Source organism: Lepidothrix coronata, unplaced genomic scaffold (genome assembly GCF_001604755.1).
Source record: "Lepidothrix coronata isolate B3197 unplaced genomic scaffold, Lepidothrix_coronata-1.0 Scaffold180, whole genome shotgun sequence".
Classification (NCBI taxonomy): domain Eukaryota; kingdom Metazoa; phylum Chordata; class Aves; order Passeriformes; family Pipridae; genus Lepidothrix; species Lepidothrix coronata.
Window position 1 is genome coordinate 1,633,021 of NW_016690360.1, and position 27,693 is coordinate 1,660,713.

Genomic DNA, 27,693 nt, shown 5'->3' on the forward strand with positions numbered 1-27,693 from the left:
ATTTTACAGCTCCTCTGGGCAACTATAAATTACAATCAGTGGGAATTATCAATTCCCAAGCCCTGTGTTAGTAAAACCCAGGGGCAGCAGAGGGGCAGCTCTGATCTCTGCTCTCTGTGACCAGTGACAGGACCCAGGGGAGTGGCTGGAGCTGTGTCAGGGCAGGGGCAGGGGGGATCTCAGCAAAAGGTTCTTCCCCCAGAGGCTGGTTGGGCACTGCCCAGGCTCCCCAGGGCAGTGGGCACAGCACCAAGGCTGCCAGAGCTCCAGGAGGGTTTGGACAACACTCTGAGGGCCAGAGTGGGATGGTTGGGGTGTCTGTGCAGGGCCAGGGGTTGGATGGATGATCCTTTGAGTCCTTCCCAATTGTGACTCTGCTCCACCACCTCCCTGGGCAGCTCATTCCAATACCTGCCTTTCCTGTGAAAAAATTCTTCCTGATGTCCCACGTGAACCTCCCCTGGCACAACTGGAGGCCGTTTCCCCTTCTCCTGTCCCTGATTACCCAGGAGATTGACCCCACCTGGCTCCACTGTCCTGTCAGGGAGCTGTAGAGAGTGAGAAGGTGCTCCCTGAGCCGCATTAGGGTTATTCCCTGCCTGAGAGTGGAGGGTGCAGGAGTGTACCCTCGTCTCCAGCCACAGGCTTCCACACTCCTGTGTGTGTAGGTGCTTCAGAAAGTCCCACAGACAGAAGAGGGGCAGTGCCAGAGATCGCAAATGCTTGTCTGGTGCCTTTATGTAACACCTTTTGGCCTGGGTTTTATGTCTGGAGGACTTTTCCTGCCAGACTGCTAGTCTTTAATAAAAATGAATGAAGAAAATTATGAAAAGAAGCTTTAAATGTTGTAAATAACCTTTCACATGTAGGTTACCTTCCACTATTGAAAGGGAAAGAAACTTTACTCCTTTCACAAGTGTGTACAGACACACACAGTATTTAGAAGAGAGGCAATAAGTGACTACTGTGCACCTCTTGATTTGGATTAAAAAACAACCAGGGATTTTTTCCTTTAGTATTTAATTCCTTCCGTATTTTTCTTCTCAGAGTATTGCTCAGTGTTGCAAGTAAAGGCTGTAGTTTATAGTGCTGTTACAGAAAATTAAAGTCTTTATTTCTCTTAGGTTTGGAAAAAGCTTGGTTTTCAAAATCCCAACTTCTTGCCAAGTTGGAGCTGTAAATAACCCTTTAAGCAGCGACTCGGCACTGTGTCCTGAGACAGCTTCCTGTTCCATCCTCCTCCTGACTGCCCCACTGTGAACAAAATGGAGTTATATTGACACAATTAATCTTTCATTAGTTAGTGGAGTGTCAAAACATGCTTTTCCTGCCTTTCCCGAGGGCTTGTTTGTGGCTCAGCCATTCATTTGGATATTTTCTGGCAGGCCTTGGTGAGGCTCGGTGTGTGCAGCGGGCACTGCCCTGGGAGAGCGGCTGTGCCAGGCACTGGACTCCCTCTATGTGCCCAGCACACATCTCCCAAGAGCCCTGATTCTCAGGAATATTTGCTTATAACAAGAATGCAAATGCTTCTACTTGTTGGGGACAGTCCAGCCAGTTTTCCTCCAACCAGGAAAAAAGAATTTGCAGCACAACTTGGACACTCGGGGCAGTGCTAACAGCAAAAGTATTTCCTGGATCATTGTCCAGTTTCTCATCCTTATTCCCCAGAACTTCTATGAGCAATTTGAATTGCAAGTGGAGAGCTGAGGATTGCTGTGCTGCTTTGCCAGAATCAATGTTATGTTTCCATGTGTTTTCTTTCATAAATCTCAGCTCTGCTTCCCTTTGTTAGTGAGTGGGAGAAGCCTCTCCTTCCACACACACGCTCCAGACCCACTGTGGGGTGAGCACAGAGATGGGCATGTGCTCTTTGTGCTTATTTATGCTGCTCCTGCTGCCATGAATTTGAAGTTGTCCACAAATTGGAGGAAGTTTTGTAGTTTCAGGGGGTGACATGAACTGTGAGTGCTCCGTGCAACCCCGGGTGACAGAGCATGTGCTTCCTCCTCTGTGGGATGAGTTCGTGGTTCAGTGTGCTCCAGAATGGGGAATTTTCTCATCTTTATTTCTTTGTCCTAGACACCTTCAGTTCTCTAAGAGCAAGCCAGTTCCGGGGGCAGGACAGCAGCAGGTGGTAGAATGCGGAAACCAGGCCCTCAGAAAGGTGAGCGGTGATGTTGGGCACAGCCGAGGGCTGGTCGGGAGCTGGGGTGCGGTGTCAGCAGCGAGGGTGCTCTGCAGAACCCACGGCACACACCATCTGCCAGTGCTCCCAGTGTGAGGCAAACTGGCTCTGCTGGCACAGGCCTCCCCCTTCTAATGAGGCATGAAACCAGGGACCAGCCTACCTTGTGGAGAGGAAATCTGTCCCAGGCTCCCTCGTGTCCCTCGGCCCCTCACAGCCGCACACGTGCTACCTGGGATGTGCATCCCCAGCAGAAAGGGTGCAGCCGAGCCTGCTGCCTGCAGCTGAGCTGCTCTGGCTTCTTGTGCTTCACAGAACTATTGATTTCCGTTGGTGTTGTGCCCTGCCTGTGCCTTGGGCTGCAGTGATCTCATCACAGCTCCCGGGGCTGGGGGAAGGGAGGGCGGGAGGACAGAGCATCCTCCGCAGCTCTTTGTTCACATCTGCTCCACACTCCCAAGGTTTATTGCAGGAGATTTCTATGCTCCATTTCTCTCCTCCCTTATTTTTTTTAAGTGTCTCCTTTGCTTCTGTGGTGGTTCATCTTACGGCAGCATTAGCCTCTTCCTAACACTGCTTGTCCTTTAATGAAGTGAAAATAAATGAAGGAGAGCAGGGAGTGGGGAGACCCTGCTGCGAGGCAGCTGGAGGGCTTGGCAATAAAGGAGGCAGGTTGATTAGTCAGCAGTGTGGCTGTGGACTGGGCTGACTGGATTTAGCCTCATACACAGCTTGTTCTCTGGGCTCATGGAGCCTGGTGCCTCCAGCCAGCCTGGCTGTGTGCCCTGTGCTGCCAGTGCTGTGACATAGGTTGCAAAGGCAACACCTGCATCGTGCACACGTGGGTTTCTGTCCTACTTACCTGCTTTTTTAATAATGCATTGAACTTTCACTGTTTCTTTATTTGTCTGCAGAAATTCTTGTGTTTCTCTCTCTCTCTGCTGCTTTTGTATCATGCTTAATGAGGATTTTTGCATGTTAAAGGTTAAGAACAAAATGTACCTTCACCTGCAGAGTGTGGTGAGAGGCTCCTTTGAGTGCACAGATGCTGTTAGAGCTGTCCTGCAGCACTGAGGGGAGCCTTACCCACCCAGGGGGCTTTTTGCTTCTGACTTAAATACTTTATGTCCTTTATTCTCGCTTTCTTAGGGAGGTGGCAGAATACTGTCCTTCATGGTAATGCATTTGTAGGAAGGGTGTCCTTCAATCCTTTTCATTCATTTATGTCTCTCCAAGGAGGTTCTTTGTCTGGTCTGTGTCTGGTGACGCTGTGGCCACACTCCATATGTCCCTCATGTTCATTTAAGGGATGCTGATCTGGCATCCCTCCGTTGGGATGGAGGCTGTTGGAGGCGGGGGGGGCATCCCCTGCTTCTTGCTCTATCACTTTCCAGAGCTGTAAAACCTGTATGCCATCCTGTCCACTGTGCTAAAAAGAGCATGTCAGGAAGAGAAGATTGCAAAAATAATTGTCCAAAAGCAATTCCAGGCATGTTAAGACACCCCAGGTCACTCCAGCAGCAGCTCATGGCCTGCCTCTTCCAGCTGCTTGTCAGGAGATTTTGAAACTTTTCCTGTTTTTGTTGTCCTTCCTTTCACAGGGAAGTGCTTTTTGTGGGGGCAAGGCACCACAAAGGGCACTGCCAAATTGTCATTTACAGTAGCCCTAAAGTGCTCTGTAAAATAAAGGAGCTGGAGTGCAGCAGCACTCCTAGGGTGCCCAGTCAAGCAGCAGCAGGTGGAGGAGCTGGCTCAGGGTGAGCCTGGTCTGCCATCCCTCCATGGGGCTGGAGGCTGCTGGAGGCAGGGATGAGCATTCCCTGCTCCTTGCTCTGTCCCTTTCCAGAGCTGTCTTTGGGAACTTTAATTTTTTTGGAACTCTGAGGCCCAAAGCTGTCGTGAGCAAAGGCAGCTCAGATGAGCTGCTCTCCAGAGCTGGTGCTGCTTTGCTGTGCTCTCCTCTGAGCTGGGCAGGACATGTGGAAACCCTGTGTTGTACGTGGAAAGGGCAGTTGTGCAGATTTTCAGGGAGGTCCTCTCCCTATCTCCAGAGAGGGCCGAGGCTGTTTGTGGGAAATGACCGGGAGTTGATACCCAAGGAGAGATTCAGGCTCCACTTCTCAGTGCCCAAGATCCATGTGAGCCATTTTCAGTGGCTGTTGTGTTTGTTCTCTCGAGCTCTTCTTCTCATGGCTAAAATGATGGAGCTCTAGCAGTTTGCTGCTCTTTCTCTTATTGCTGATCACTGGGGGAGAACACTGGCTGGTGGGGACTAGGCAGGGACCAAGGTGCAAATGCAGGTACCTTGTGTCAGGTATGTGCATGAGCTGTGGGGAGGAAGGGAGCACACCCCAGAGATGGGGGCAAATCATCCATGTCACCTGGGGGCACGACAGAGAGCTCACTCTGCTCCTCTGAAGGGCCTGTAAAGCAGGCAGTGTTGAAGGGTGCATTACCTGGCTCCTTTCCCTCACACAAATGCTCTATTTCTTGTCTCAGCCATAGACTGGAAAGATGGTAAGAAGCACAAGTACAGCCGCCCGTCAGAGTCTCCCTCCCAGTACCAAGGTAAGAGAGCTCCCTTCTCCCCCTTCCTCCTCCCCCTTCTTCTTCCCCCTCCTTCCTTCCTCCTTCTTTCTCTCCCCCAGCTCACATGGGCTGTGTGTACTCAGCCTTTGGGGTGTTGGGGGCTCCACTGCAGTTTCCCTGTGCTCCACGTCCTGCTCCATTTGCAGATGGCAGAGGATGGGCTGTTTTTCAGTGGCCACACTGACCTGAAATGGAGCTTCCTGTGAAATGCAGCGCTCCTGGTGACCCAGCACACCAACCCTGCACCCACTGCATGCCAGGGCTGTGGCCCAGGGGGGCTGCAGGGGGGCTGGGGTGCACAGGGTTGCTCGACAAGCACATGGTGCAGCAGTGAGGATCAGGGGTCACCTCCCTGCAAGAACCTCTGTGCAGCTCATCACTGCCCGAAACTGGGGTGTGCATCCTGGTAGAGTTGGGGCCTGGAGAAGAGAAGGCTCCAGAGAGAACTTGGGGCCCTTTCCAGTGCCTAAAGGGGCTCCAAGAGAGCTGGAGAGGGACTTTGGACAGGGGCCTGGAGTGACAGGACAAGGGGCAGTGGCTTCCCACTGCCAGGAACAGGGTTGGGTGGCATACTGGCCAGAAACTCTTGGCTGTGAGGGTGGGGAGGTCCTGGCACAGGTTGCCCAGAGAAGCTGTGGCTGCCCCATCCCTGGAAGTGTCCAAGGCCAGGTTGGACAGGGCTTGGAGCAACCTGGGCTAGTGGAAGGTGTCCCTGCCCATGGCAGGGGATGGAATGAGATGAGCTTTAAGGTCCCTTCCAACCCAAACCTGTCTACGATTCTGTGATTCTATACAGTGAGGGGGTGAAACTGCAGCATCTTTCTGGCATGGCTGGAAGGATTTCTGTTCAAAGCTAACACTGAATTGGGACTCCTCTAAGGAGGAACAGAGCAGACCAGACAGTCCCGGTGGCTGAAACCTCTTAGTTTTGATTTGCACGTTCTCACATTTTGCTGAGCAGGACAGGGAGTGATGGGGCTCCTGTTGTGGGCTGTAGCTGTTCCCAGTGGAGCATGTGCAGGCAGACTGATGGCTGGGCAGAGTGCCTGGGAATGGGAACGGTGGGACAGGCAGGAACCGTGCGGAGCCGGTGGCAGAGCCGAGCCCCGGGAGCCACGTTCAGACATCAGGGACAGCTCCCGTGGCCCAGGATCTGCGAGCCCAGACAATGCTCTGCTCCTTTTCATACTGGGCTGCTTTCATGTGCTGCCTTGCTGCTCCTTGGCAGCCACACATATGGGCTGCAGACTTTAATGGGATGCCTTGATCTGAGCAGGGCACGTTCTCCTTCACAGATGTGACCTGAAACGCACATGTATTGTTTCAGTTGGATTGATGACCCCTCGGGAGCCAAAATGCTAATGGAGCCCAAACCAGACTTCAGTTAAAGATATAAACAGAAACTCCATCTTCATTTAAATTCTGGGCAAAGGTTCAATGTTAAATGCAACATGAAGAGAATCCAAACATGAGGGTGCAGGGCTGCATTGTTCACAACTACTGGAGTTTGACCCCTTGGGTGTGCAGAGTGTTTTGTTTGGAGTAAATATTTTTGAAGGTTAAGACATCAGAGCCCAAATCTGACTCTCTGCCTGCAAGTAATATCTCCCTTCGGCATGAGCACACGGCAGGGAGCTTTCCCGAGGCGAGCACAAGTGACAAGTGACAGTGGCATTTCCAGGGCCGAGTCCCAGGGAGTCACTCAGGTTCACAGTCCTTGGCTTTTGTTTGGCTCACAGATGTTATTGCAAAAATGGGGTGTTTCTCATTAAGTGTTTTTCTCCCATTTCTTCCTGTGAAAAAGATCTGATGAGTTGCAGAGAGGGACTTTGGACAAGGGCTTGGCTTCGCACTGCCAGAGGGCAGGGTTAGATGATATTAGGTTAGATGATATTAGGTTAGATGATATTAGATGATATTAGGGTGAAATTCTTCCCTATGAGATGGGGAGGCCCTGGCACAGGTTGCCCAGAGAAGCTGTGGCTGCCCCATCCCTGGGAATGTCCAAGGCCAGGTTGGACAGGGCTTGGAGCAACCTGGGCTAGTGGAAGGTGTCCCTGCCCATGGCAGGGGGTGGAATGAGATGAGCTTTAAGGTTCCTTTCAACCCAAACCATTTTATCATGTGATTCTGTGTGTGTTATCTGGAGGAACAGTCCTTTCCAATGGGGATCCTTCCAGTGGTGTGTTCTGCAAGGCAAGGGAGGGAACATGAAAGAGCAGGCAGAGACCAGATGAAATAGAGGGTGATTTTAGGGCTGGTAGGAGAGTTTGTATGTGGTACTGGAAGCCAGCAGCAGTGGAGCAAGCATTCCCCTTTGCTTTTCAGGGCTAGAGAGGATTTCATTCCCTACAGTCAGCTCTGGCCTTGGACACTCCTGCTCCGTCACCAGTAAAAAGGACTGGCTGATGTTTCTTCAGGAAGCAAAGGGATTCACTGGCAAGTGGGGAAAAGCCATCAGTGTTTTTTGACCAACCCTTGGGAACCAGGGTTACATGCCCAGGCCAGATCAGAAACAAGCATCTTGCAGACTAAAATGTCCTGTCCCTCCACAATAAGGCATCCAATTTATCAGTATGGATAAGAATATTGAGAGAATATAAAATATGAGACAGTTGGTCAGTGCTAAGGAGAAAGCCAGGCAGCACACTGTCAGTTTTTCCCTCTGGCCTTGCACCTCCATCCCCAGGGAGCCTGTGGAATGGCAGCAGCAGCACAGGCTGATGGTGTCCTGGCTGACAGCACGGCTGGTGTGGAGCTCCAGGGGAGACCTGTCTGGAGCTGGGTGTGGAAAGTGAGTGAGGATCAGTGTGGTGAGCAGGATTTGGGTACAGGAGAGCTGAGGTTGAGAGGGTCGGGCGTGATGTGTCCCTTTTCAACCACATGCCCTTCCTCAAGGACAGAGCTCAGGGCTTGTGTTCTGCTCCACTGTTAACAAACCCTCAATGCATCCTGCTTTTTCTGTTTTATTGGCAACCAACACTTTGTTGTAAAAAACCCCAACTTTAGTGTTATGCCATTTTTGTCTGATTCTTCCTGCAGTCCTTAGGTTGAAGCTGATTATATTTGGTTAACTTTAAATGTACTTTGAAATTCCTGCTTGAAAATATTATATTGTGATACTATTACTGAATTAATTTAAACCCATTCCCTACATTCTGTGCAGGATCTCCTCTCATGCTAAAGGAGTGATGACAACCTCCAGTCTGCAGTTTTTATCCTGGTTTGAGAGTAATCCTGAAAAAGAAGTGCAGGCTCTACCTGTGCTAGTTGTGCCATCTGTGCAGGGGAATGGCCAGTAGTGAACAGAGGGGGAGGGAGGGAAGGCTGAATGCTGCTGTATCAGCTCAGTCTTTTTTTAGAAGTATTTCTGCTGCTCCTGTTTTTCTGTGCAAAATAAATCACCAGAACCACGAGTCGTAAGACTCAGAGAATCACAGAATATCCTGAGTTGGAAGGGACCCTCAAGGATCATCCATCCAACTCCTGCCCTGCACAGACACCCCAACAATCCCACCCTGGCCCTCAGAGCGTTGTCCAAACCCTCCTGGAGCTCTGGCAGCCTTGGGGCTGTGCCCACTGCCCTGGGGAGCCTGGGCAGTGCCCAACCAGCCTCTGAGGGAAGAACCTTTGCCTGAGATCCACCCTGACCCTGCCCTGACACAGCTCCAGCATTCCCTCAGGTCCTAAAGAACTTGCATTTCTAGTGTTGTGTGTGTCTTCATATGGTGGTTGAGTCCCAATGGGCTCTAGAATTAATCTCAAATAAGTTCCATGTCCAAACACTATTTTTGGAGGCCCACAGCTGTCTCAAGAGTTCCCTGCTCCTGCTGGGATTGTGCAGGGTGGATCCTGGCTCTGGGGTGAGCTTCTGTGGGAAGCAGGAGGGCTTTGCTTGGTGTGGAGGGAGTGAAAAGTGGAAAGATTAAAATGGATTGAAGCCAGCTGAGGAGAGGGGAGGGTTCAGTGGGTGTTTTTTTTAAAAAAATTGTCAAGCACAGCTGATCCTGCTCAAGCTGCTGGATCAGGGCCCAGTGCTGTCACCTGGGCATCCCCTGTGCTCCAGGACCTTTGAAGGGCTACCCTGGTCTAAGATAAGCTCAGATCAGCAACCAGAGTTAAGGGGTGAGATGCATAAGGCATTTTAGGCCAGGAGTGCCTGGCTTTGCTTTGCCTCCACTTTATTCATACGAGTTTCATTGACATAACTGAGTGTAAAATTGTATCTTCAATTAAACCAAAAGATTTTTGGTTTTATGAGAACATCATTGCAGTAACTCACTGAATTTCTTCATTCACCCAATGTGAGGCTGTGGCTGAAAGGAAAATATGTGCCAGTGGATGGAACGGAGTACTCTGGGGCATGGAGAGCTGCTGTCAGTCTGGAAACAGTAATATTCAGCCAGTGTGGCAATGAAACTGTATTTTTTCTGTTAATTTTCCCTATATTTAACAGTGTGCTAGTCATCTGCGTGGGAGGTGGCAAGAAAGCAGTGTTCCTTGTATTTATTTGGAGCTCATAGATGATGAAGGCTCCTCTGTGCCCACAAGGCAGCTCTGAAGCAATGTGTGCTGACATTACTGCCTGAATTTTCAGAGGTGTGGTGTGTGCTGCAGTAGCTGAAGTGGCTCTTAATGTAGCTTTTGTTTTGAAAATAGGCCGATTAAGAACTTGCCTGTGACTTGGGGAAGTGGTAGCTGACTTTAATTGTGCTGCCACCAGTGCTCTTGAAATGCTTTGCAAACAGCGGCCTCCTGGGAGCCCTTGGGATGAATACAAGCGAATGTCAGCCTGGAAGGATCCTCTCCCAGCTGCTCAGTGTAAATGGCAAAAGTCATGATTTGCTCAGATCACAAGAGCTTTTAATTCCTCATTTAATAGCAGGTTTCCTTGGGTGGCATATTGCTGTCACCCTTCCTGCTGGACGTGCGGAAGGGGCAGGCAGGAGGAAACGTGCTGCACTCAGTGGAAGGGGACTTGTGTTGGGTGTGAGGTGCTGAGTAAATCCCCGTTTGGAGGATCCCTGCTCCCATCCTGCCCGTGCTGTGGACTTCCTGGCCACTTCAGGGAGTTGTTTGCTGGCCTGTACTGGTTGCTGGGGTTGGGCTGATCCCTGCTCCGAGCTGCTGGGTGGGCTGTGTGTGCTGGACCAGGGGGACCATGTAGTCACTACAGAGCAGGTTCCTGTTGATTTAGAATCATGGAATCACAGAATGGCTTAGGTTGGAAGGGACCTTACAGATCATCTTGTTCCAGCCCCCAGGTTGGGCTGCTTGTAGCCCATGGTGACTGTTCATAAGCCCCAGACTGAGTGATGTGTTTAATTAATGGTTTTTAAGGGACAGTTGTCTGGAAGACCCTGCAGATTCCCATCTGTGCTGGGTGTTTTCCATTAGGCTGTAGGTTGTTACCCTGGCTCTGTGCAGCCCCTTCTCGGCAGCACAGAGGCAGGAAGATGCCGAAGGCAGCGCTGGGCTTTGTTCTGCCTGTCACTTGCAGTTGTAAATCTTCTGTGCTCACAAACATCAGAGGTTCCTGATGAAAACATATTGCCTGTGAGCACCTCCTCTGTGAGAAGTGCAGAACTGCCGGCGTCAGGAGTCCAGCCAGCTCTTTTTCTGAGAAATCTGCTCATCAATTCCTGTTTGATTCCTTTCGTTTTTACTTCTCAGGTCACTTCACCTGGGAGAAATACCTGAAAGAGACATGTGCCATCCCAGCTCCTGCCCATTGCTTCAAGCAGGTAAGGGTGAAAACAAGGAAGGTCAAGGGTGATGGTCCACTGGGGACCCCCGAATTCTGTGCCTGGGATAGGCCTCTGGTTTGGTGAGGAAAATACTTAAGGATATTGGAGACTTAACAGAAATCCAAGTGTGCTGAAGTAAAGATTCAAGAGATACATTTAGAGTAGAACAGAAGATTTTACTCGATATGCACAATGGGAGCATGAGTGTGCCTTTACTCTGCCGAGCAGAGGCCCTTGGAGAAAGTGTCCTGAGTAGGCTGTGATCCAGCTTTTGGTGGATCCTGCCCAGTAAGGATATTTTCTGCAGAATTCACCCATCTTTGTGAAAGGAATAGCAACTCCCTGGGCAGCAGGCAGTGAGCACAGAGGTGGTTTTGCTGAGTACAGGGTTTGCAGGATAAATTGCCATGGGACACGGGTCTGGGTGGAGGGGAGTAGCACAGGGAGGGGTTTATTTGGGTCTGGGGTTGGCTGGATGAGTCTTCCAAGAACAGGGCTAACCTTCCAAGAACAGGTGCAGCCCTACCTGTGCTGAGCACTGGTAGGGATGCACCTCAGATTCTGGGTTCTGTTTTGGGCCCCTCACTACAAGGGAAGACGTTGAGGGGCTGATCCATGTCCAGGGAAGGGAACGGAGCTGGTAAGGGTCTGGAGCACAAGGAACAGCTGAGGGAGCTGGGAGGCTCAGCCTGGAGAAAAGGAGGCTCAGGGGGGACCTTCTCACTCTCTATAACAGGAGGGTGGGGCTATGTGGGGGTCAGGCTCTGCTTCCAGGGAACAAGGGACAGGACAAGAGGAAGTGGCCTCAAGTTGTGCCAGTGGAGGTTTAGGTTGGATATCAGGAAAATTTCTTCACTGAAAGGGTGGTCAGGCTGTGGAACAGGCTGCCCAGGGCAGTGGTGGAGTCACCGTCCCTGGAGCAGTTCAGAAAACGTGTAGATGTGGTGCTTGGGGACGTGGGCTAGTTGTGGACTTGGCAGTACTGTGGAAATGGTTGGACTCGATGATCTTAGAGGTCTTTTCCAACCTCAGTGATGCTGTGATTCCAAGAGAACAGGCTCAGTGTAGTTGCTGAGCTGGTGCAGTGTGGAAGGACAGTGCTGTGTGTCACAGAGCTGCCAGGGCTCGCTGACCTTTCTGTGGTGCTGTTCCTGTGCTGTGCCCGGGGGACGCCTCAGTCCTGGCTGGGCCCCGTTCTTATGCCCTTAGCGCTCAAGCTTTGTGCCTGAGCGGGTGCTTGCTTGTGTTGACAGTCCTGGCTCTGACCAGCTCTCCGTTCCTCTCCTTGCAGTCATACACTCCTCCTGCCAACGAGTTCAAGATCAGTATGAAGCTGGAAGCCCAGGACCCCCGGAACACCACGTCCACGTGCATCGCCACCGTGGTGGGGCTGACGGGCGCGCGGCTGCGCCTGCGCCTCGACGGCAGCGACAACAAGAACGACTTCTGGCGCCTGGTGGACTCTGCCGAGATCCAGCCCATTGGCAACTGTGAGAAGAATGGAGGGATGCTGCAGCCTCCCCTGGGTGAGCTGGAGTTCAGCTGTCCAGCCAGGGTTACACTGATTATGGGCAAAACTGGGGGGTTTTTATAGATCGGTGCTTGGGACAGAGGCCCATGGCCTGCCCCTGCCTACATTGGAAGATAGGATATGGAAACAGATGTTTCCCAGACCAGGCCTGTATTTCCATGTGGACACTGTGACGTGGGTGGGGGGACGCTTTAGAGTGTAGATGGAAGAGGTCTCTGCACCAAGGTGAGCTGCTTGCCCTCGTTGCAGCTCAAGCTCAGGATTGTTGCCCTGGGTAGCTCTGGCTGCCCCATCCCTGGAAGTGTTCAAGGCCAGGTTGGACGGGGCTTGGAGCAACCTGGGCTAGTGGAAGGTGTCCCTGTCTGTGGCAGGGGGGTGGAACTTGATGATCTTTTAACGTCCCTTCCAACCCAAACTGTCCTATGACTCAAAAGCAGGTTCCCTGCACAGGAGACATAACATGTGAAAAGGTTCCCAGTGATTTCAGTCCTGTCTCATGTGAAGGGACACTTGCAGTAGTTCCCACTTATTTATTTAATTTTTCTTGGCTACAACTTTATAAATAGACTGGACAGTCCAACAGTTCTTCCAGTCTAGTCTTCAGTTAAACATACAACTCTTTCCTTTTTTTCTGACACTAGCCAAATGATGAGCTGATTTGCTGATTCTTTCCTGATGATCAGCAAGATTAACCTGCTTTTGCATTCTGCTGCCCATTAGTTTTAGTGTCTTCATAAATGTCTCTCAATTAGCACATCCTCAAATAATATTTTTGAGGCCAGGTTAGACAGGACTTGGAGCAACCTGGTCTAATGGAAGGTGTCCCTGCCCATGGCAGGGGGTGGAATGAGATGAGCTTTAAGGTCCCTTCCAACCCAAACCATTCTGTGATTTTATTAACACTAGAGCTGCCATTTTCTCTGTTCCTTTCATGCCTGCTGCTGTCCAGCTCTTAGAAGTTTCAGTCCCTGGTGCAGGTTCCAGCTCTGGTGTCCTGCCCAACAGCTGTGGGTACCTCTCCTGGCTGGCAGCTGTGGTTCCTCCTGTACCTTGCCTGGAATTTGCCAGCAGATAGCATCAAATTTAAGGAGCTGCAGATAAAACTCACTCCTGGCTGTGCTGGAGGTGAGGGATGAGCTCTGGGACAGGTCTGGGAGCTCTAATCTGTGTCACCTGCTTAACCTCACACCAGAGAAGAGGGCAGCTTTAAATTAGATACTGGGGAGAAATTCTTCCCTGTGAGGGTGGGGAGGCCCTGGCACAGGTTTCCTAGAGAAGCTGTGGCTGCCCCATCCCTGGAAGTGTCCAAGGCCAGGTTGGACGGGGCTTGGAGCAACCTGGGCTAGTGGAAGGTGTCCCTGCCCATGGCAGGGGGTGGAATGGGATGATCTTGCACCAAGCATAAAGATGGGTAACAGAGCTGATGCTGCAGTTGTCCTTCCTGCCTGCAGAGTGCAAGGGCTGAGAAAATCCAGCAAGAATTTCCTGTGTTCCCTGTAGTGTTTTCCATGTGCACACATCTGCTGCTGCTCCCTCTTTACATAGATAATTCCAGGGACAGCACCCAGGGAACGGCTGGAGCTGTGTCAGGGCAGGCTCAGGTTGGATCTCAGGCAAAGGTTCTTCCCCCAGAGGCTGGTTGGGCACTGCCCAGGCTCCCCAGGGCAGTGGGCACAGCCCCAAGGCTGCCAGAGCTCCAGGAGGGTTTGGACAACGCTGTGAGGGACAGAATGGGATTGTTGGGGTGTCTGTGCAGGGCCAGGAGCTGAACTGGATGATCCTTGAGGGTCCCTTCCAACTGAGGATATTCTGTGATTCACACAAAAGGTTATCTTTGCCCCCCTGGGAGCTGAGCTCTCCCATCTCCTGAGCTCGTGGCTGTCTGGTTAGTGTCCAAGCTGATGAGACTGTTGAGGGCTGCAGAGGGGCTGTGCTGAGCCTTGCAACCCTGGCAAAGCTTTGCCATGTTGCTCGTCATGGGCTGTTCTCAGTCCAGGTCCAGTCCCAGGGCTACCCTCAAAACCCCACAAACACAGACCAAACACAGCTGAGCAGCAGAAACTGCCTGTGCAGGAAGATGCACAGTTAGCAAAGAAGATGCTTTGTGATATCCAGGGCCTCCTGTCAGTTGTGGAGTTGTACTCAGTGCCGTAGACTCAGAGCTTGTGAAATTGTGGGTTTTCTTCTTCCCATAAGCCCCTTCTTTTTATTTCTCTACTTTTTTAACAGAAGGTGTTAAGCCAAAACCTGCCATCCTTCCCTGTAGGGGTTAAATCTGTTTCCCAGCCAAGTCACAGCCTCTATTTCTTCAGGTTAGCTTGCCTGCAGCTCACAGTAAAGGTAGAGGAGGCCACCCAGAAGGTGTGATTCCCTGTTGAAGAAGAAATTCCATAGGCTGAGTGTACACTTGCTGATTCATGTCTCCCTGTAGCAGGATCCCTGGAGCTGCCAGCACTGGCACAAAGTGCTCTGCCTGGATGTTCCATGGGCAGGCTTTTGTTATGATAAGTGAACGTTGCAGTCAGACAGCTGTTTCCAGATGTTTCTTTTCAACAACACAGTACTTTGCATTCAGAGTATTTGGAAAAGGTCAAACCTGACTGCAGCATGAGGAGGAAGGTGGTGTGGAATCACAGTTGTGTGAGTTTCCATCAGAGCAGGCATGTGCTGCCAGAGCCAGTGGCCCCCACAGCCTAAAAGTCTCCCTCTCTGCTTCCTTCTCCTCAGGCTTCCGGCTGAATGCCTCCTCCTGGCCCATGTTCCTTCTGAAGACTCTGAATGGAGCAGAGATGGCTCCTGTCCGGATTTTTCACAAGGTATTTTACTGTTTGTGCAGATCCTTCTGGCATGGCCCCCTTGCTACAGAGCACCCAACTTAGAGCTGCTGATCCCAGGGGAGGTGACATTGCTCAGCTCTGCCTTGGTGCTGCTGCTCTAGGACAGACCTGTGCCCTCTCCAGCTGTGCCCCAGCGGTGTCAGGATGCAGCCAGAGCTGTGCTAAACAAGTGGCCTGGGCTTCAGTGTTCAGGCTTGAGACATGAGTCTGCTTTTCACCAGGGCTACAGATGCTGCTCAAAGTGAGGAATGCAGGGTGGAGAAGTCAGCACCTCTCTGAAACTTTTTAATGTGCCAGAGCTTGCAGGTAGAGCAGATACTGCTGTGAGGCAACAGTATGAGTTCATGGGTTGTGTTCTCACACCCTTAGTGCAGTCAGAGAGAGAAGCTGGCTAGAGACGTGTGGGATGGGATGGGATGGGATGGGATGGGATGGGATGGGATGGGATGGGATGGGATGGGATGGGATGGGATGGGATGGGATGGGATGGGATGGGATGGGATGGGATGGGATGGGATGGGATGGGATGGGATGGGATGGGATGGGATGGTTGGAGAGGCTTTAGTGGATCTCAGGAGCAAGCCCCAGATAAGGGTGGATCTCTCACATGTCTTGCAAAGCTGAAGGTGGGGGAAGAATGATGGAGAGACACTGTCATATCTCAGGGTTTCCAGCTCTGAGATAATAAAGTGAGGGTATCCTCTGGAGGCTCTTTCTTTGGAGCTCTGTTTTCTGCCTGTGGCGCATGACAGAGCTATTGTAGGGCACAGCATTCACATGGCACATCCTGGGTCTGGTCCAGCAGCCAGCTGAGGGCAGAGCAAGCCATAGTGGACTTTGTTGCCTCTTGGTTAAGGGCATGGGGCTGTGTAGCTCAGCCAGTGTGTTGTGGAGTGAACCCCACACCTGCTGAGGTTCAAATCCAGCCCACTAACTCCCTTCAGTGAAGGTTAGTTTGCTGATGAGGGCACAGCCCTGGTCTGGCATGTCCCCTTTGAGCACATATTCTACTTCTTCTTGTAGGAACCACCATCTCCATCCCAAAACTTCTTCAAGACAGGTATGAAGCTGGAGGCAGTGGACAGGAAGAACCCTCACTTCATCTGCCCGGCCACCATTGGGGAGGTGAGAGGTTCTGAGGTCCTCATAACATTTGATGGCTGGAGAGGTGCCTTCGATTACTGGTGCCGATATGATTCCCGGGACATCTTTCCCGTAGGCTGGTGCTCGCTGACTGGAGATAATCTGCAGCCCCCTGGTACAAAAGGTAAGGCCCACGTTGTTGCTTTGCTGTCTTTCTCCTCCACTCAGCTCTCTAAATGCAGCGCAACAGGCAGAGACTGGCAGCAAGGACACCCGGGTGCCCGGTCTGGCTTTCTTGTGCTGCTTCATGCATGGGAAAGGTACATGTGATCACACCCACAGCACTGGAGCAGCCTGGCTCGAGGTGCCGAGGAGCAGCCATCCATAAAGATGGGCAGGATGATGGCTCTGGGGAGGGACTGTGCTGTACAACACCGCTGAGGTCTGCTCTGCTCCAGGGATTTCCTTGGAGTCCTTCTTGCGTCTTTGAATCACATATTCCTGTGGAGTTTTTCTCAGGGGGATTGGGATAATGAGAACTGTGGAGTTGCAGGAATGTGCCTGTTTGTACTTGGGACAGTTTCCCTGCTCTGCCTTGTGCTGTGAACGTGGGGAGAGCAGGTATGGAGCAGATGTACCTGCCTTGCTCACAGGACCGTGACTGTGGGATAGGAGCAGGACTGGGGGCCTTGCTGCCTTGCTAAGGCCTGAGCAGTGACTGTTTGGACTCTGGGACGTGTCTCTGGCTTGCTCACATTGCAGTTGTGTTTAGGCCCAGGGGAGCTGTCACTGTGCCCGAGCACATCCCTCTGGTGTTTGCTGGCTGGCAAGCCCTGCGTGTGCCTGTCACTGAAATGAGGGGCAGGAGAGCTGAAGGATTGCTTAGGAAAGGCATTTCTCTGACGAGACTGTTCCTCTGGAAAACCCAGGGTCAGCTGGTGCTGCCCTGTCAGGCTGGTGGTGTTCTGTGTCCCCTGGTGTGTCCCAGGGCTGTGCTCTGTGCTGCCAGGCCGGTGGCAGTGGATGGCCCAGGGTCATCTCCCATGGCCTGTGTGCAGGCCAAGCCGGGGCTCCCCTTGGGTGGGATGATTCCTGTTTATCTTGTATTTCTGCGTTTTGATGTTTCCAGCCTCTCCCTCTCTTCCTGCTGGTTGTCTGTGTCCTGCCTGCTGCTACCCTGAGGGCTCTGCAGAGCGCTGGGGCCCTCCCAGCCAGTGCCTCACCCCTCCGGCAGCGCCCTGGGGTCAGGAGCCCTCACCTAATTTCTCCAGAGTGCTTCTCAGGTACTGCTCGAGTGGCTGAAGACATTTGTGCTGGCGGGAGCTTTCCTGGCAGCAGACTGGGGGTGGAAGGTTTCAGGAGCACACCTTCCCAGGAGAGTGGGAACGTCCGTCTGTCCTGTGGCCACTGGCACGGGGAGCTCTGTTCCTGCCCAGCCTCCCCTTGCCAGAGGCTGAAGCTGTGAGTGAGCAGAGCCCAGTTAATCATCCAGAACCAGCATCCCATGGTGGGGCAACATGGAGCCATCCTGGGAAGCAGGTGGCAGGGACAGGTTCTCCCTTTCACATCAGCTCCATCAGCAGCGACTCTGCACGTACGTGAACAGTGGCCCCTGAAGTCACGGCTCCCCACTCTCTGGAAGAGGCAGCCCTCACTCTCAGGCAGATTTCTGCTCTCTTTCCCATTTTTTTGAACTCCTGAGACAAGAGCAGGCATTGGCAGGGATTGTATAGCCATGCAAAAATGCTATGGAGCTGAGATCAGCCTTGTCTGTGTGGTATTTTACTTCCCCCTCTGTGGCTGTCGCCTCCCTTTCCTGCCCAAGACTTTCTGACTTCCACTTTGTGGGATTAAACCACAAGAAAGGAGTACTGGGAACCTTCTTTTCTTTATGAAATTCCTCCCTTGTTTCTTCACTCCTCAGCCCTGCTTTGGAGGAGGATTGAGCATGATCCTCCCAGGCCTGAGAGTGCTGCTCCAATAAACTTTATTCCTGTGCCAGCCTGGAGCCTGGAGGACCATGCAGTGGAGTCAGGCAGTTTCTCTTTCCTGGTGGGAATTCCTCTGAAATGAGGGAGACCTGGAGAGACATGCAGGGGGTCAGTCATGGTTATACCAGTCTCTGCTCACATACTGAACTGACTGTGTGAGGTCTTGTGGAAGTTGAGGAATCCTGTGAGGAGTTAACTCCATGGAGACTGATGGCTTCCTGGGGCTGAGCAAAAAGAGGCCTCGTGGAATGAGCTCATGTTCAAGGGAAGCAGAACTTCAAAGAGGGCAGGCTTGTTTACTTACTGCTGGTAACTTCATTCAGCTCTAATCTGTCTCTGCTGCTGGTCGCCAGTGAAGGTGGAGGAGTGCAGGGCTTCTCCCAGGCACAGCTTCTCTCCGATTCCAGGGCTTCCCACTCCCACCAGTGTTTGCTTAGCTGGGGTGGCTGGGCAGGGTGGGCAGGGTGCTGGTGGAGCTGGGGCTGGCCAGCCATGCCCAGGGGAGCTTTCCTGGGGGCACTCAGGAAAGTGTGTGTGAGGGGAGGAAAGGGAGGTCAGGTGGTGAGGAGGAGCAGCCTGGATGCCGGGTTGGTAATTCCACTGCTGCCTGCTGGCTGTGCAGCAGCCTGCTGGGAGAGCCTCTCCTGTCTGGATGCAGCACACCTTGGAGCTGGGGGTCCAACCCAGCACATGACCCAGGAGAAATGCAGCTCTGGGGGTGCCTCCTCACACAGTGGGTCCCGGTCATGTCTCCGCGTCAGCCTCGGGCCAGGGTTGGAGGTCAGCTCTGCTGGGCTGCAGAGCCAGGTGGAATGTGGGAGAGCTCATCCTGTGCATCCTCAGCTTCTCCACGCCAGCCAAGCAGCCACTGGGGGGAGGCAGGTCCCAGTGGCCATCCCAAAAGGAGGGGCAGTTCTGTAGGTGTGCAGCAGACTTCCTCCGGTATCCCACTCACACCAGCAGGGCGTCCTGGGGTTGTCCACTGGCCAGGAATCCCCACTCCATTCCTCACATGTGGTGTACAGCATCTTACATGGCTTTTCATGCCTCTTACACACGTGCTTTTTACCCTTAAACACATATTTGGGCTTTTAGGAATACGAGGTGAGGTGGACTCTGTGTTAAGCTGCAGCTGGAGGCTGGAGCTCTGCTCAGAGGGCAGGCTGGGCAGTCACAGTGACAGTGACAGTGACAGCTGCTGCTCTTGCCTTGCTCTGGAGCTGCTCAGCACCTGGGAGGTCACTTTCAGAAATTACTTTTTTTTTACTGTTTCTGAAGAGCTGTTGGAGTGGTCATTCTTGCTGAGTCAGGCACTCATCCTAGAGAAATACTGGCTGAGAAATATTTATCACAGCACAAAGACATAAAGCAGCTGAATTAAGGTTCGTGGGGCATTGAAACCCTTCAAACTTCCTGCAGAGAGTTTGGGCTTTCTGTTGCAGAGTTTTAGAATTAGGGCAAAGCAGAGAATGATGTTTCCCCATCTTTAGATATTGCACCACACAAAAGCAAGGCCAGAATACACGGTGTGCACATTACTAACAACGTGGCTTTTTGTCAACAGAGGGCCCTGAAGGTGTGTTGGGTGGGGAATGAGTTACCCACCCCTGCCATGTCTGTGTGCTTTCACACTGTGACCCAGCTGCCATCACAGCAGGTACATGCAGGAGGTGGCTGATGCTCCTCAAGCTCAGAGCTTCAAGGTTTAAATGTTGTGATGCACATAAAGAGTGCACAGGTCTGTGCACTGCAGTAGCGTTTGGTGGAACAGTGATCTGGGAGGAAAGCAGAGACTGAAGGAGTGTCTGTCAGGCGTGGTGGGTTGTCCCAGGGGGCAGCTGAGCCCCCTCAGGGGGATGGGGGAGAGAATCAGAAGGGTAAAGGGGTGATAACTGATGGGCTGAGGTACAGACAGTTTACCAGGGGAAACAAAAGCTGTAGGTGCAGGGCCAAACAGGCTCTCAGTCACTGCTTCCCACTGCACCCCCGGGACAGGCACTGGGGACAACAAACCCCACCACTCCATCCCCCTTCCTCCTCCTTCCCCCAGCTTCACATGCTGAGCGTGGGGCCCTGTGCTCTGGGATATCCCTTGGGCAGTGGGGTCCCAGCTGTGCCCCCTCCCAGCTCCCTGTGCCCCCCCAGCCTGGCACTGCCCATGAGGCCAGAGCAGAGCTTGGCTCTGTGCAGGGCTGGCCCAGCAGAGCTGAGCCGTGGTGAGTTGTGAGCCCTGACACAGCAGTCCCCAAGCTGTTAGTGCAGAGAATTAACTCAGCCCAGCCAGACCTACTGCTTTTGGAAAACTTTTGCATGCATTTTATTTTTTCTAACCTTCCTGGTCCTTGAGGAGCCTGTGGACTCTTAAACGGGACAGAAACTATCCTGTTCTCAGGTCACTGCCGTAAGTGGAGCATGGACTGGGGAAGCTGCTTTGGAAAGTCCCTCTCCATTATGAGCACTACAGAAAATCAATATTTAGGATCGACCTAAAGAATAAGGATTGTTGTTTAGTTACTTTAAATCATGGCTGGGGAGAAAGAGAGAGAGAGAGAGGGAGACTCACACAGAAATGGAGGTGCTGCTGCTGAGCTTCAGGGAAACGGAGAAGGAAATAACTGTGATAAAAATCAGTGAGAAGAAAGAAGAAAGAGATAAGAGGCTGGTTAATGATTGTAGTTTCTGGGGCCACCTGCCCTCAGCTGGGAGGTGGGATGATGAAAATCCCCCTTAGCCAAGGCATGGTCTTATAAAGAAATGTGTCTGCCTCTGTAATTCATGGGAAATGGGGGGTTCACAACCCATCACAGAGTAGAGGAAAGTTCAGTTCTTTGTAGTCGGGGAAGCACACTTTGGAAGAGGATCCATGAGAAGTTTTTTTCCTTTCTGAAGTGGTTTGTGGGATGGAGAGTTGTGAGCACCTGGGGGAAGAGAAAGCAAAGCAAGGTCTTCTCAGGTACCTCTGTGAGGCAGCTTCCAGCTCTGAGCTCTTCACCTGAGGAGATGGGGCACTGGAGGGTCTGTCTCTGCCAGGTAAAGGCACAGGGCTGGGAAAAGGGCCTGGGCAGGCGGGATGGGGGCTTTCTGTGACCTGTGATTGTGGGTACAGGCAGCTGAGAATTTCTGCAAGATCTGGGTCTTTGCACAAGAAAGCAGATAGGGCTCTTATTTAAACACCAGCTTTAAATTTTGAAGAAACACATGCATTTTTCTGGGGTTTCTGCCACAGTATCAAGAACTTTAGATGGTATTTGTTTCAAAAAGTGAGACCTTTGCAGGACACTCTTACAGCCAAGTACCAGTGGCTGTGTGCACGATCCCAGCAGTGCTGCTGCTGGGAGATGCTGTGGCAGGGACAGTCTTCCCTGGGCTCTTGAGAAGCAGCTCATTTTCTAGGTCCTGAGAAATCCAGATTCAGTCCATACCTATGAAAGGACCTTCCCCCCACACACACCCCTCTTCCACTGTAACAATGTCCCTTATGTCTGCTCCCATGTTTCCTGTGTTACTGCTGGAGGGCAGGGAAATACTGGGAACACAAGGATGCGGGGACACCCCTGTCCTCAGTGTTTGTCACTCAGAAGGTACCATTCCTCTTTGGGCTGTGCCCCCAGCAGGGTTTGCTACTCCCTATTCCACCCCTGTGTATGCTCTGTGACAGAGAGAGGGGTGACTCTGTGCTGGCTGTGGGAGAGGGGCAGCAGTGAAAGTGTTAAGGCTGAGAGGGCAGAGCTGGAAGCAGCTCCAGCACTGGAATTTGGAGGAGTGGAGTTGCTGCCTTGGCACCAGCCCAGCTGGCAGAGATGCCCCGAGCCCAGCAGGGCAGAGCAGAGCTAATACAAAGCAGGTCCTCTGCTGCTGTGCCAGGGCTGGTGGCAGCTGTGGCGAGGGCACTGGGGACACTGGTTAGCAGCAGGCACTGCCTGCATGGGTCTGCTGCGGGCTGTCAGCACCCTGCTCCCTGGCCCTGGGCTGGCTGCTCCAGAGCATTCCCTCTGCCTGCAGAGCCAGCAAAAGTTAATGGGTTTAGATAGTTACCATGGGGATAGGCTGAAGTGGAGCTCCCGTTCTCCCCGGACTCACCAGCTGTGCATTACTCAGCCGTGCTGCCGAGGGGCTGGAGTGTGCCAGGAGCGGGGACTCCGGGGGTTATGAGATGCTGACCCTGCATAGGAGGCACGTGAAGTTCTTCATCTCTCACTGGGTGATTTGTTGGTTGACTGCTTGGTGTCCTCAAAGGAAGATGATGATCAGTTGCTAGATTTCCTGCCCAGGGGTGAAGGTAATGTGTATTTTATGACTTTATTTTGGATGTTGCTTGGTTTCTCTTCCTTCTTCGGGGTGAGAACATAGTGGTGGGTGGAGGAGCCTTGTCAGGAGTAGCTGGCAGGGCAGCACTCAGGTGAGCTCATGTGCTTTCCTGCTTGGAGGAGATGGGAAAATAGTCATTACTGTCACTTCAGGACTGAGCTGGGGTTTGGAGCTCACACATCAAGCTGGGTGATGTTCTTTGCATTGGGTGGCTGGTTTTGGGACCACACAGGTAGAGCTGCTGCACTGATGGGGGGAGGAGAGTACACACAGGAGTTCGTGGTGTTACCTTTGTGTTACCTTTGAGTCTGAGGCACGAGCAGCCGTGGTACCTGGGTGGAGCTGCCTGTGAGAGGGCTGTTGGAAGAAACGGGCTGTTTGGAGCACAGAGAAGAGGCTCTTAGCAATGATCCTGGCTTGGTTAGGATGTGTGCCCTGGAATATGCATTGGGTTGGAGGTCTGGGGGCTTGGATAAGAGAGCCCAGCACTGCAGGAGGATGTGTTGTTCCTGCCACCCTCTTGAGATGTTGACAGTGCCTGTGGCTCAGCAAACAGCAAATCTGTGGCTCAGTGGGAACCATGAATGTGGTGTGTCAGATACCTGAGGTTGCTGTGGGATGTCTTGGGGCTGGCAAGAGCCTCCTGAGAAGAAGAACTGACCTAGGAAGGGCAGAGTTTCCTCATTCTCTCTGCCTGTCCTTAGTAGCAGTGTCTAAGCTTCCCTCCTAGCTTGATGTTTTTTATTCTAAAGTATTTTGTATCCCAAAGAGGCTGGGTTGTGTTCAGGATGTTTCCTTCCCTTTTCCACCCTGCTTCCTGGTCCAAAACAAAGTTTCAGCATCTCAACTGAGCCTTACTGAGGCTTGGCAGGAGATTTAGCAGGAAGGACCCTGCTGTTGGAACCTCCCTCTCTTTGGGTGAATAGCACTGGGGTCACCACTCCATTTCTGCAGGATCTCTGACCAGAAACAACACTCCTCCTACTGGGACATGGTGCAGAGCTGTGCCTGTGCAGGTCGAAGTCTGAGTGCTTTCAGGATGGAATTGCACAACCTCAAGGAAGAGCAGCATTCCAGGGCTTTTATTTCTGGGGGTCTAAGATTGTCAGACTCAGGATGTCCTGAGCTGCAGGTTACAGGCAGGGCTGGTGTCTCTGCACAACCATCCTCTGCTGTCAGGGTTGGAAGCAGAGTTCAATAAGCTTGAAGTGTGTCCAGGATGACAGTTTGTATATCTTTAGGGGAGCAATAGGGACAGCAGTTTCCCATCAAAATGAAGGGGTTTAAACACTCGGTATTACGAAGCGTCACTTCAAGGATTTAGGGCTCCACACCATGTCTCTGCCTGTCACCAGCACACATGGCCAGCCCTGGGGGACAGGAGCTTGGCCCCTTGTAGGGATGCTGATTCTGATGTGGGCAAGTGCTTGAGGAGCCAGAATGATTGACCTGACTCTTCTCACACAGGCCTGTAAAGGCTGCACATGGTGACTCCCAGACTGGTTTGGGTTGGAAGGGACCTTAAAGACCATCCCATTCCAACCCCCTGCCATGGGCAGGGACACCTTCCACTAGCCCAGGTTGCTCCAAGCCCTGTCCAGCCTGGCCTTGAACACTTCCAGGGCTGGAGCATCCACAGTGGGATGATTGTGATTGGTTAGTGGGACAGGATTTGATCATGTGTATATAGGATAAACAGCCCCATTGTGGTGGGACTTTTGACAGTGACTCTGTGGGAGCAAGAACATTACAACATCTTTTCTTGACCTGCTGGGGGGGTTCTTCATTTTTTTGTTTTTTCCTTGTTTTTTGGAGAGGGGAAGTAAATGCTGGTGAGCCCAGCTCTGACCCTGGCTTTGGTGAATGGTCCGTGTTGCCACAGTGTGTGTTTTTATGGAATCTGGGAACTTCATCCTGAACACACAGCCCCACTTGTTACAAATATCGGACCTTTTGCTGCTTGTCATGCTCTTCTCTTGATCTTTGGTATTTTTATAACTTCTGAACAGCTTTAAAAAGAACAGAAGGTGAACAAACTGCACCCACCTGGCAGTCTCCTCATTCTTTGTGCACTGATAAGGTGAAGGTGTTCTGCTAATATTTAACCCAGAAGCCAAAGCTAAAAAAAGAGCTTCAGAGAAGACCAGAACAAGCAGAAATCCCAGGAACAGCCCTGAATAGCCTGAATATGGGGGGAGTACAGAACCATTCCCAGCAGGGGGTTTTGGAAATCCACTGGCAGTTCCCTCCCAGGGGCAGAGGACCTGTCAGTCGGTGTGGCCGTGGTGGTTTCATGGCTCATCTGTCACTGATGTGTGTCCTTGAGCTGACTGGATACAAACAGCACTAAAACCATGCAAACATCCACAGGTGTAAATGTGTGAGGAAAGCAGTTTCTCTGTGCTGCTACAGGAGTGGCTCGGGTGGGTTGGATGTGCTGCCCAGGCTGAGGGCTCGCCCAGCCTGGGGCTTGGGTGCTCGACAAGAGTTGACTCTGGGATTTCCTTGAGGACCAGACGTGTCAGTCGGCCCTGGTGCTTTTGGAGTCCTCTGTGGGGATGGGCTCTGTGGCCTCTCGAAGCACCAAGCCTGGCAGAGCTGCAGTGATGGTTTTCCTAAGGTGTGGAAGTGAATTGATTTGTGTTGTCTGTGTCAGGACCAAACGTGCCAGTTCTGCTCATGGTCCATCTGCTGAACAGCTCCAGGGGTCACAGGTGGGCTCTTGTCATTGCTGCTGGGTACTCACCATGTGCCCACAGGCACTGCCATGGAGATGGTCTCAGCCTGGTTTTGGGGTAATCAAATTAAGCTTGAGTACTGAGCTTCAGAATTTTAATTGGTTCTGCTCTGACTTTGCCAGTAAATATCGGCATTGTCATTTTTCTTGGAGCTCCCTGATTTTGTCCCTCTATCTCTTCTTTCACCCAGTGGTGCATCCCCTCCATCAGGAGCTTGAGTTTCAACTCTGCTGATGGATTTCTCAGGCTGGAGCTGCCCAGCTCAGTTCTCATCTGCTCTCTGTAGTTCAGAATTTCTGTTTTAATTCCAAAGCTGCTTTCACAGCTGCTTAAAACAACACACTGTTGTAATACCTTTATTTTTGCAGTGGAGAAGATGACACTGATAGAGGGAGATCCCAGCAAGCAGGAACCCAAGTTGTGTTGCAGCCAGTTTATTTGAAATAAGAGGTGATGGGATGGGGACAGGAGGAAAACTGCTGATTTTTGAAGTGAGGAGGGTGACTGTAGACAAATCTGGCATTTCCCTCCCTCTGCCCTTGAACCATGTGCTGCAGTAGGGTCTCTGCAGCTCCTTGTTGTCCAACCTGGGAGCTGGGCTGGCAGGAGGAGCTGTGCTCAGGCAGGCTGGGGGAACTGGTGCCCCCTGTGCTCTTCTGCACCTGAACAGGAACATCTGACAGGCCTTGGAGAACTGGACCTAGACTTCAATAGTCCGAGTGCTGGAGAAATAAAAAATTATGCTGGCACAAAGAGTGTGAGCCAAGGCCACCAGCTTGGGGCTGCACAGGTTGCTGGACACTGGCTCACAGAGGTGAGTATTTCTCTGTGGCTGATGAGCGCACACAGAATAAATAACAGCCCTGCTGTAGTCTGGGCTGTAATTCTGCTGAGGGCTTTGTGCAGTCCAGGTGTGCACACTGAGTCCCTCGAGCCAGCCCTGCTGTCCAGAACTGCAGTTCTTCTCCTGTGCTGGGTTCATTCCCAGGATGACCTTTCTGCTCCTTTGCCTTCTGGGAGCTGACAGAGGGGATGGCAAGGAAAAGAGGGGCTGAAGGAGCAGGAATGTGCTGCTCCTCCAAGCTCCAGAGGTGTAATTGGCAGCGAGACGTTTGTGGCTGGTTGTGCAGGTGTTCCACAGGAAATGCGCTGAGAGATGAGGGGCTTTGAGCTGCTGTTGGGGGAGAATGTGCTTGTCTGCTCCAGTGGCAGGGCATGGGACAGTTTTCCCTGTCCAAGCACCAGCCTTTGCAGGGTTTTACAGAAAAGGTGTGTGACTCAGTCTCCCCATTCATTTCCTAGTGCTGCCCAGCAGGTACAGAGCAGTTCATTTCTTTCCGGTATGGGGAGAAGTGAAGACCTGGGTTTGGGACTGGGGAAATCTGTGTGCTCAGCACAAAACTGAAAATGGCTTTTCCTGAGGACAACAGTTTGGGCACCCTTGCTCTTCCCAGGCTGTCCCTGTGTGTCTCTGATCAGGAGCCAGTCCCTTCTCTCTGTTTTGCCTTCAGCAGAACAGGGACGGTGCTGACCCTGGGGCATTTTGGGGGATACTCTATTGTGTGGCACATCCTGCCACACTTCTTGTGCCAAGTTTCAAAGCACTTTTCCCCTCCCTGAGGAGTATCTGCACACGGATGTTTATACTCTAAAAAGCATCAATTACTGCTAAGTAACAATGAGAGTAACTGCCTCTGAAATGATGCTGGAAACTGGTTAAAACCATTAAAAGATGTTGCATGTTGTGTGCTAAGCAGAAGAGCCAAAGCAGTGTGAAGAAACTCTCAAAAATGCTTAATGTGATCAAAGAGTTTTAACAGGACCAGTGAAGGGCAGACTGGGGGAGTCTCAGCAAGGCAGAGCTGAGCCCTGGCTGAAATGTCCCCAGAAAGGCTGCGATTTTGTAGAAACAAGACTCCAGGAATCAGCTGCAGGTCTGGGGCTTTTTGTTTGATTTGTAACCAGTAAAATGAGGATTTCTATTGAGTTGGTTTCTACTGGTGGCATCCAATGTCCTGATCTCTCATTTTTCCAAAGGGAACTCTTTCTCCCTGGCTCTCTCTGGCCACTGCTGTGCTTGGAGCTGATGTTCTCGTGCAGTGAACGTTGCAGCCCAAGTTCTCTGTCCTGAAGGGGCACGAGGCAGCTCCGAGCCCGCTGTTGTGCAGCTGGAGGGAGCAGTGGGTTTCTCCACACTCACTGCTTTCCATTTATCAGTGTCATGGTCACCTGCTGTGTTCTTGCCCTGAAACTCAGTCTCTGCTCATGGGCTGCCATAGTCCTACCTGCCCTTGGAATCATTAGAAGGCTTCCTCACCTCTCTCATCCCCTCTCCAGGTCACTCATGGATGAACAGATCCTGGTGTGCATCCCTGTGTTCCCCACATAGATCTCTCTCCTCTGCAAGAATGGTTCTTTACCCCTACCTCTTCTAATCCTTGATTTGTCCCTGTAGAAACCTTTCCTCTTATCCCATGGCTCTGGAGGTTTTTATAAAAGCTTTTGGTGAGGATCTTGGAGACTTTGTGGAAAGGCAGGTGGGCTGTGTCACATCCATCCACATGGGCACTGTCCAGTCCAGCCCCCTCCAGGTTTCTGTTACAGCAGCTGGATTGACACTGCCCAAGTAGGTCAGATTCCTCTTGGGTGCCATAATATTGGATAAAGCCTCTGTTTTGTTT

General features: G+C 51.9%; 1 protein-coding gene across 4 annotated transcripts in view; it reads left to right on the top strand.

The window, feature by feature from the left end:
* Nucleotides 1-2,078: 2,078 nt before the first annotated feature.
* The window catches only part of SCMH1 (sex comb on midleg homolog 1 (Drosophila)), a 51,988-nt gene continuing 26,373 nt past the window's right edge, over nt 2,079-27,693 (top strand). For 3 of the 4 annotated variants that reach the window (XR_001877333.1, XM_017830555.1, XM_017830557.1), the window contains exons 1-6: nt 2,079-2,167; nt 4,688-4,756; nt 10,451-10,521; nt 11,816-12,050; nt 14,783-14,871; nt 15,916-16,159. Coding sequence is in view for 3 of the 4 variants with exons in the window: in XM_017830555.1 (XP_017686044.1) it covers nt 2,143-2,167; nt 4,688-4,756; nt 10,451-10,521; nt 11,816-12,050; nt 14,783-14,871; nt 15,916-16,159 (733 nt within the window). In the remaining variant the exon portion in view is untranslated. The remainder of the gene's footprint in view (nt 2,168-4,687; nt 4,757-10,450; nt 10,522-11,815; nt 12,051-14,782; nt 14,872-15,915; nt 16,160-27,693) is intronic. The other variant, XM_017830556.1, reaches the window with a different exon arrangement.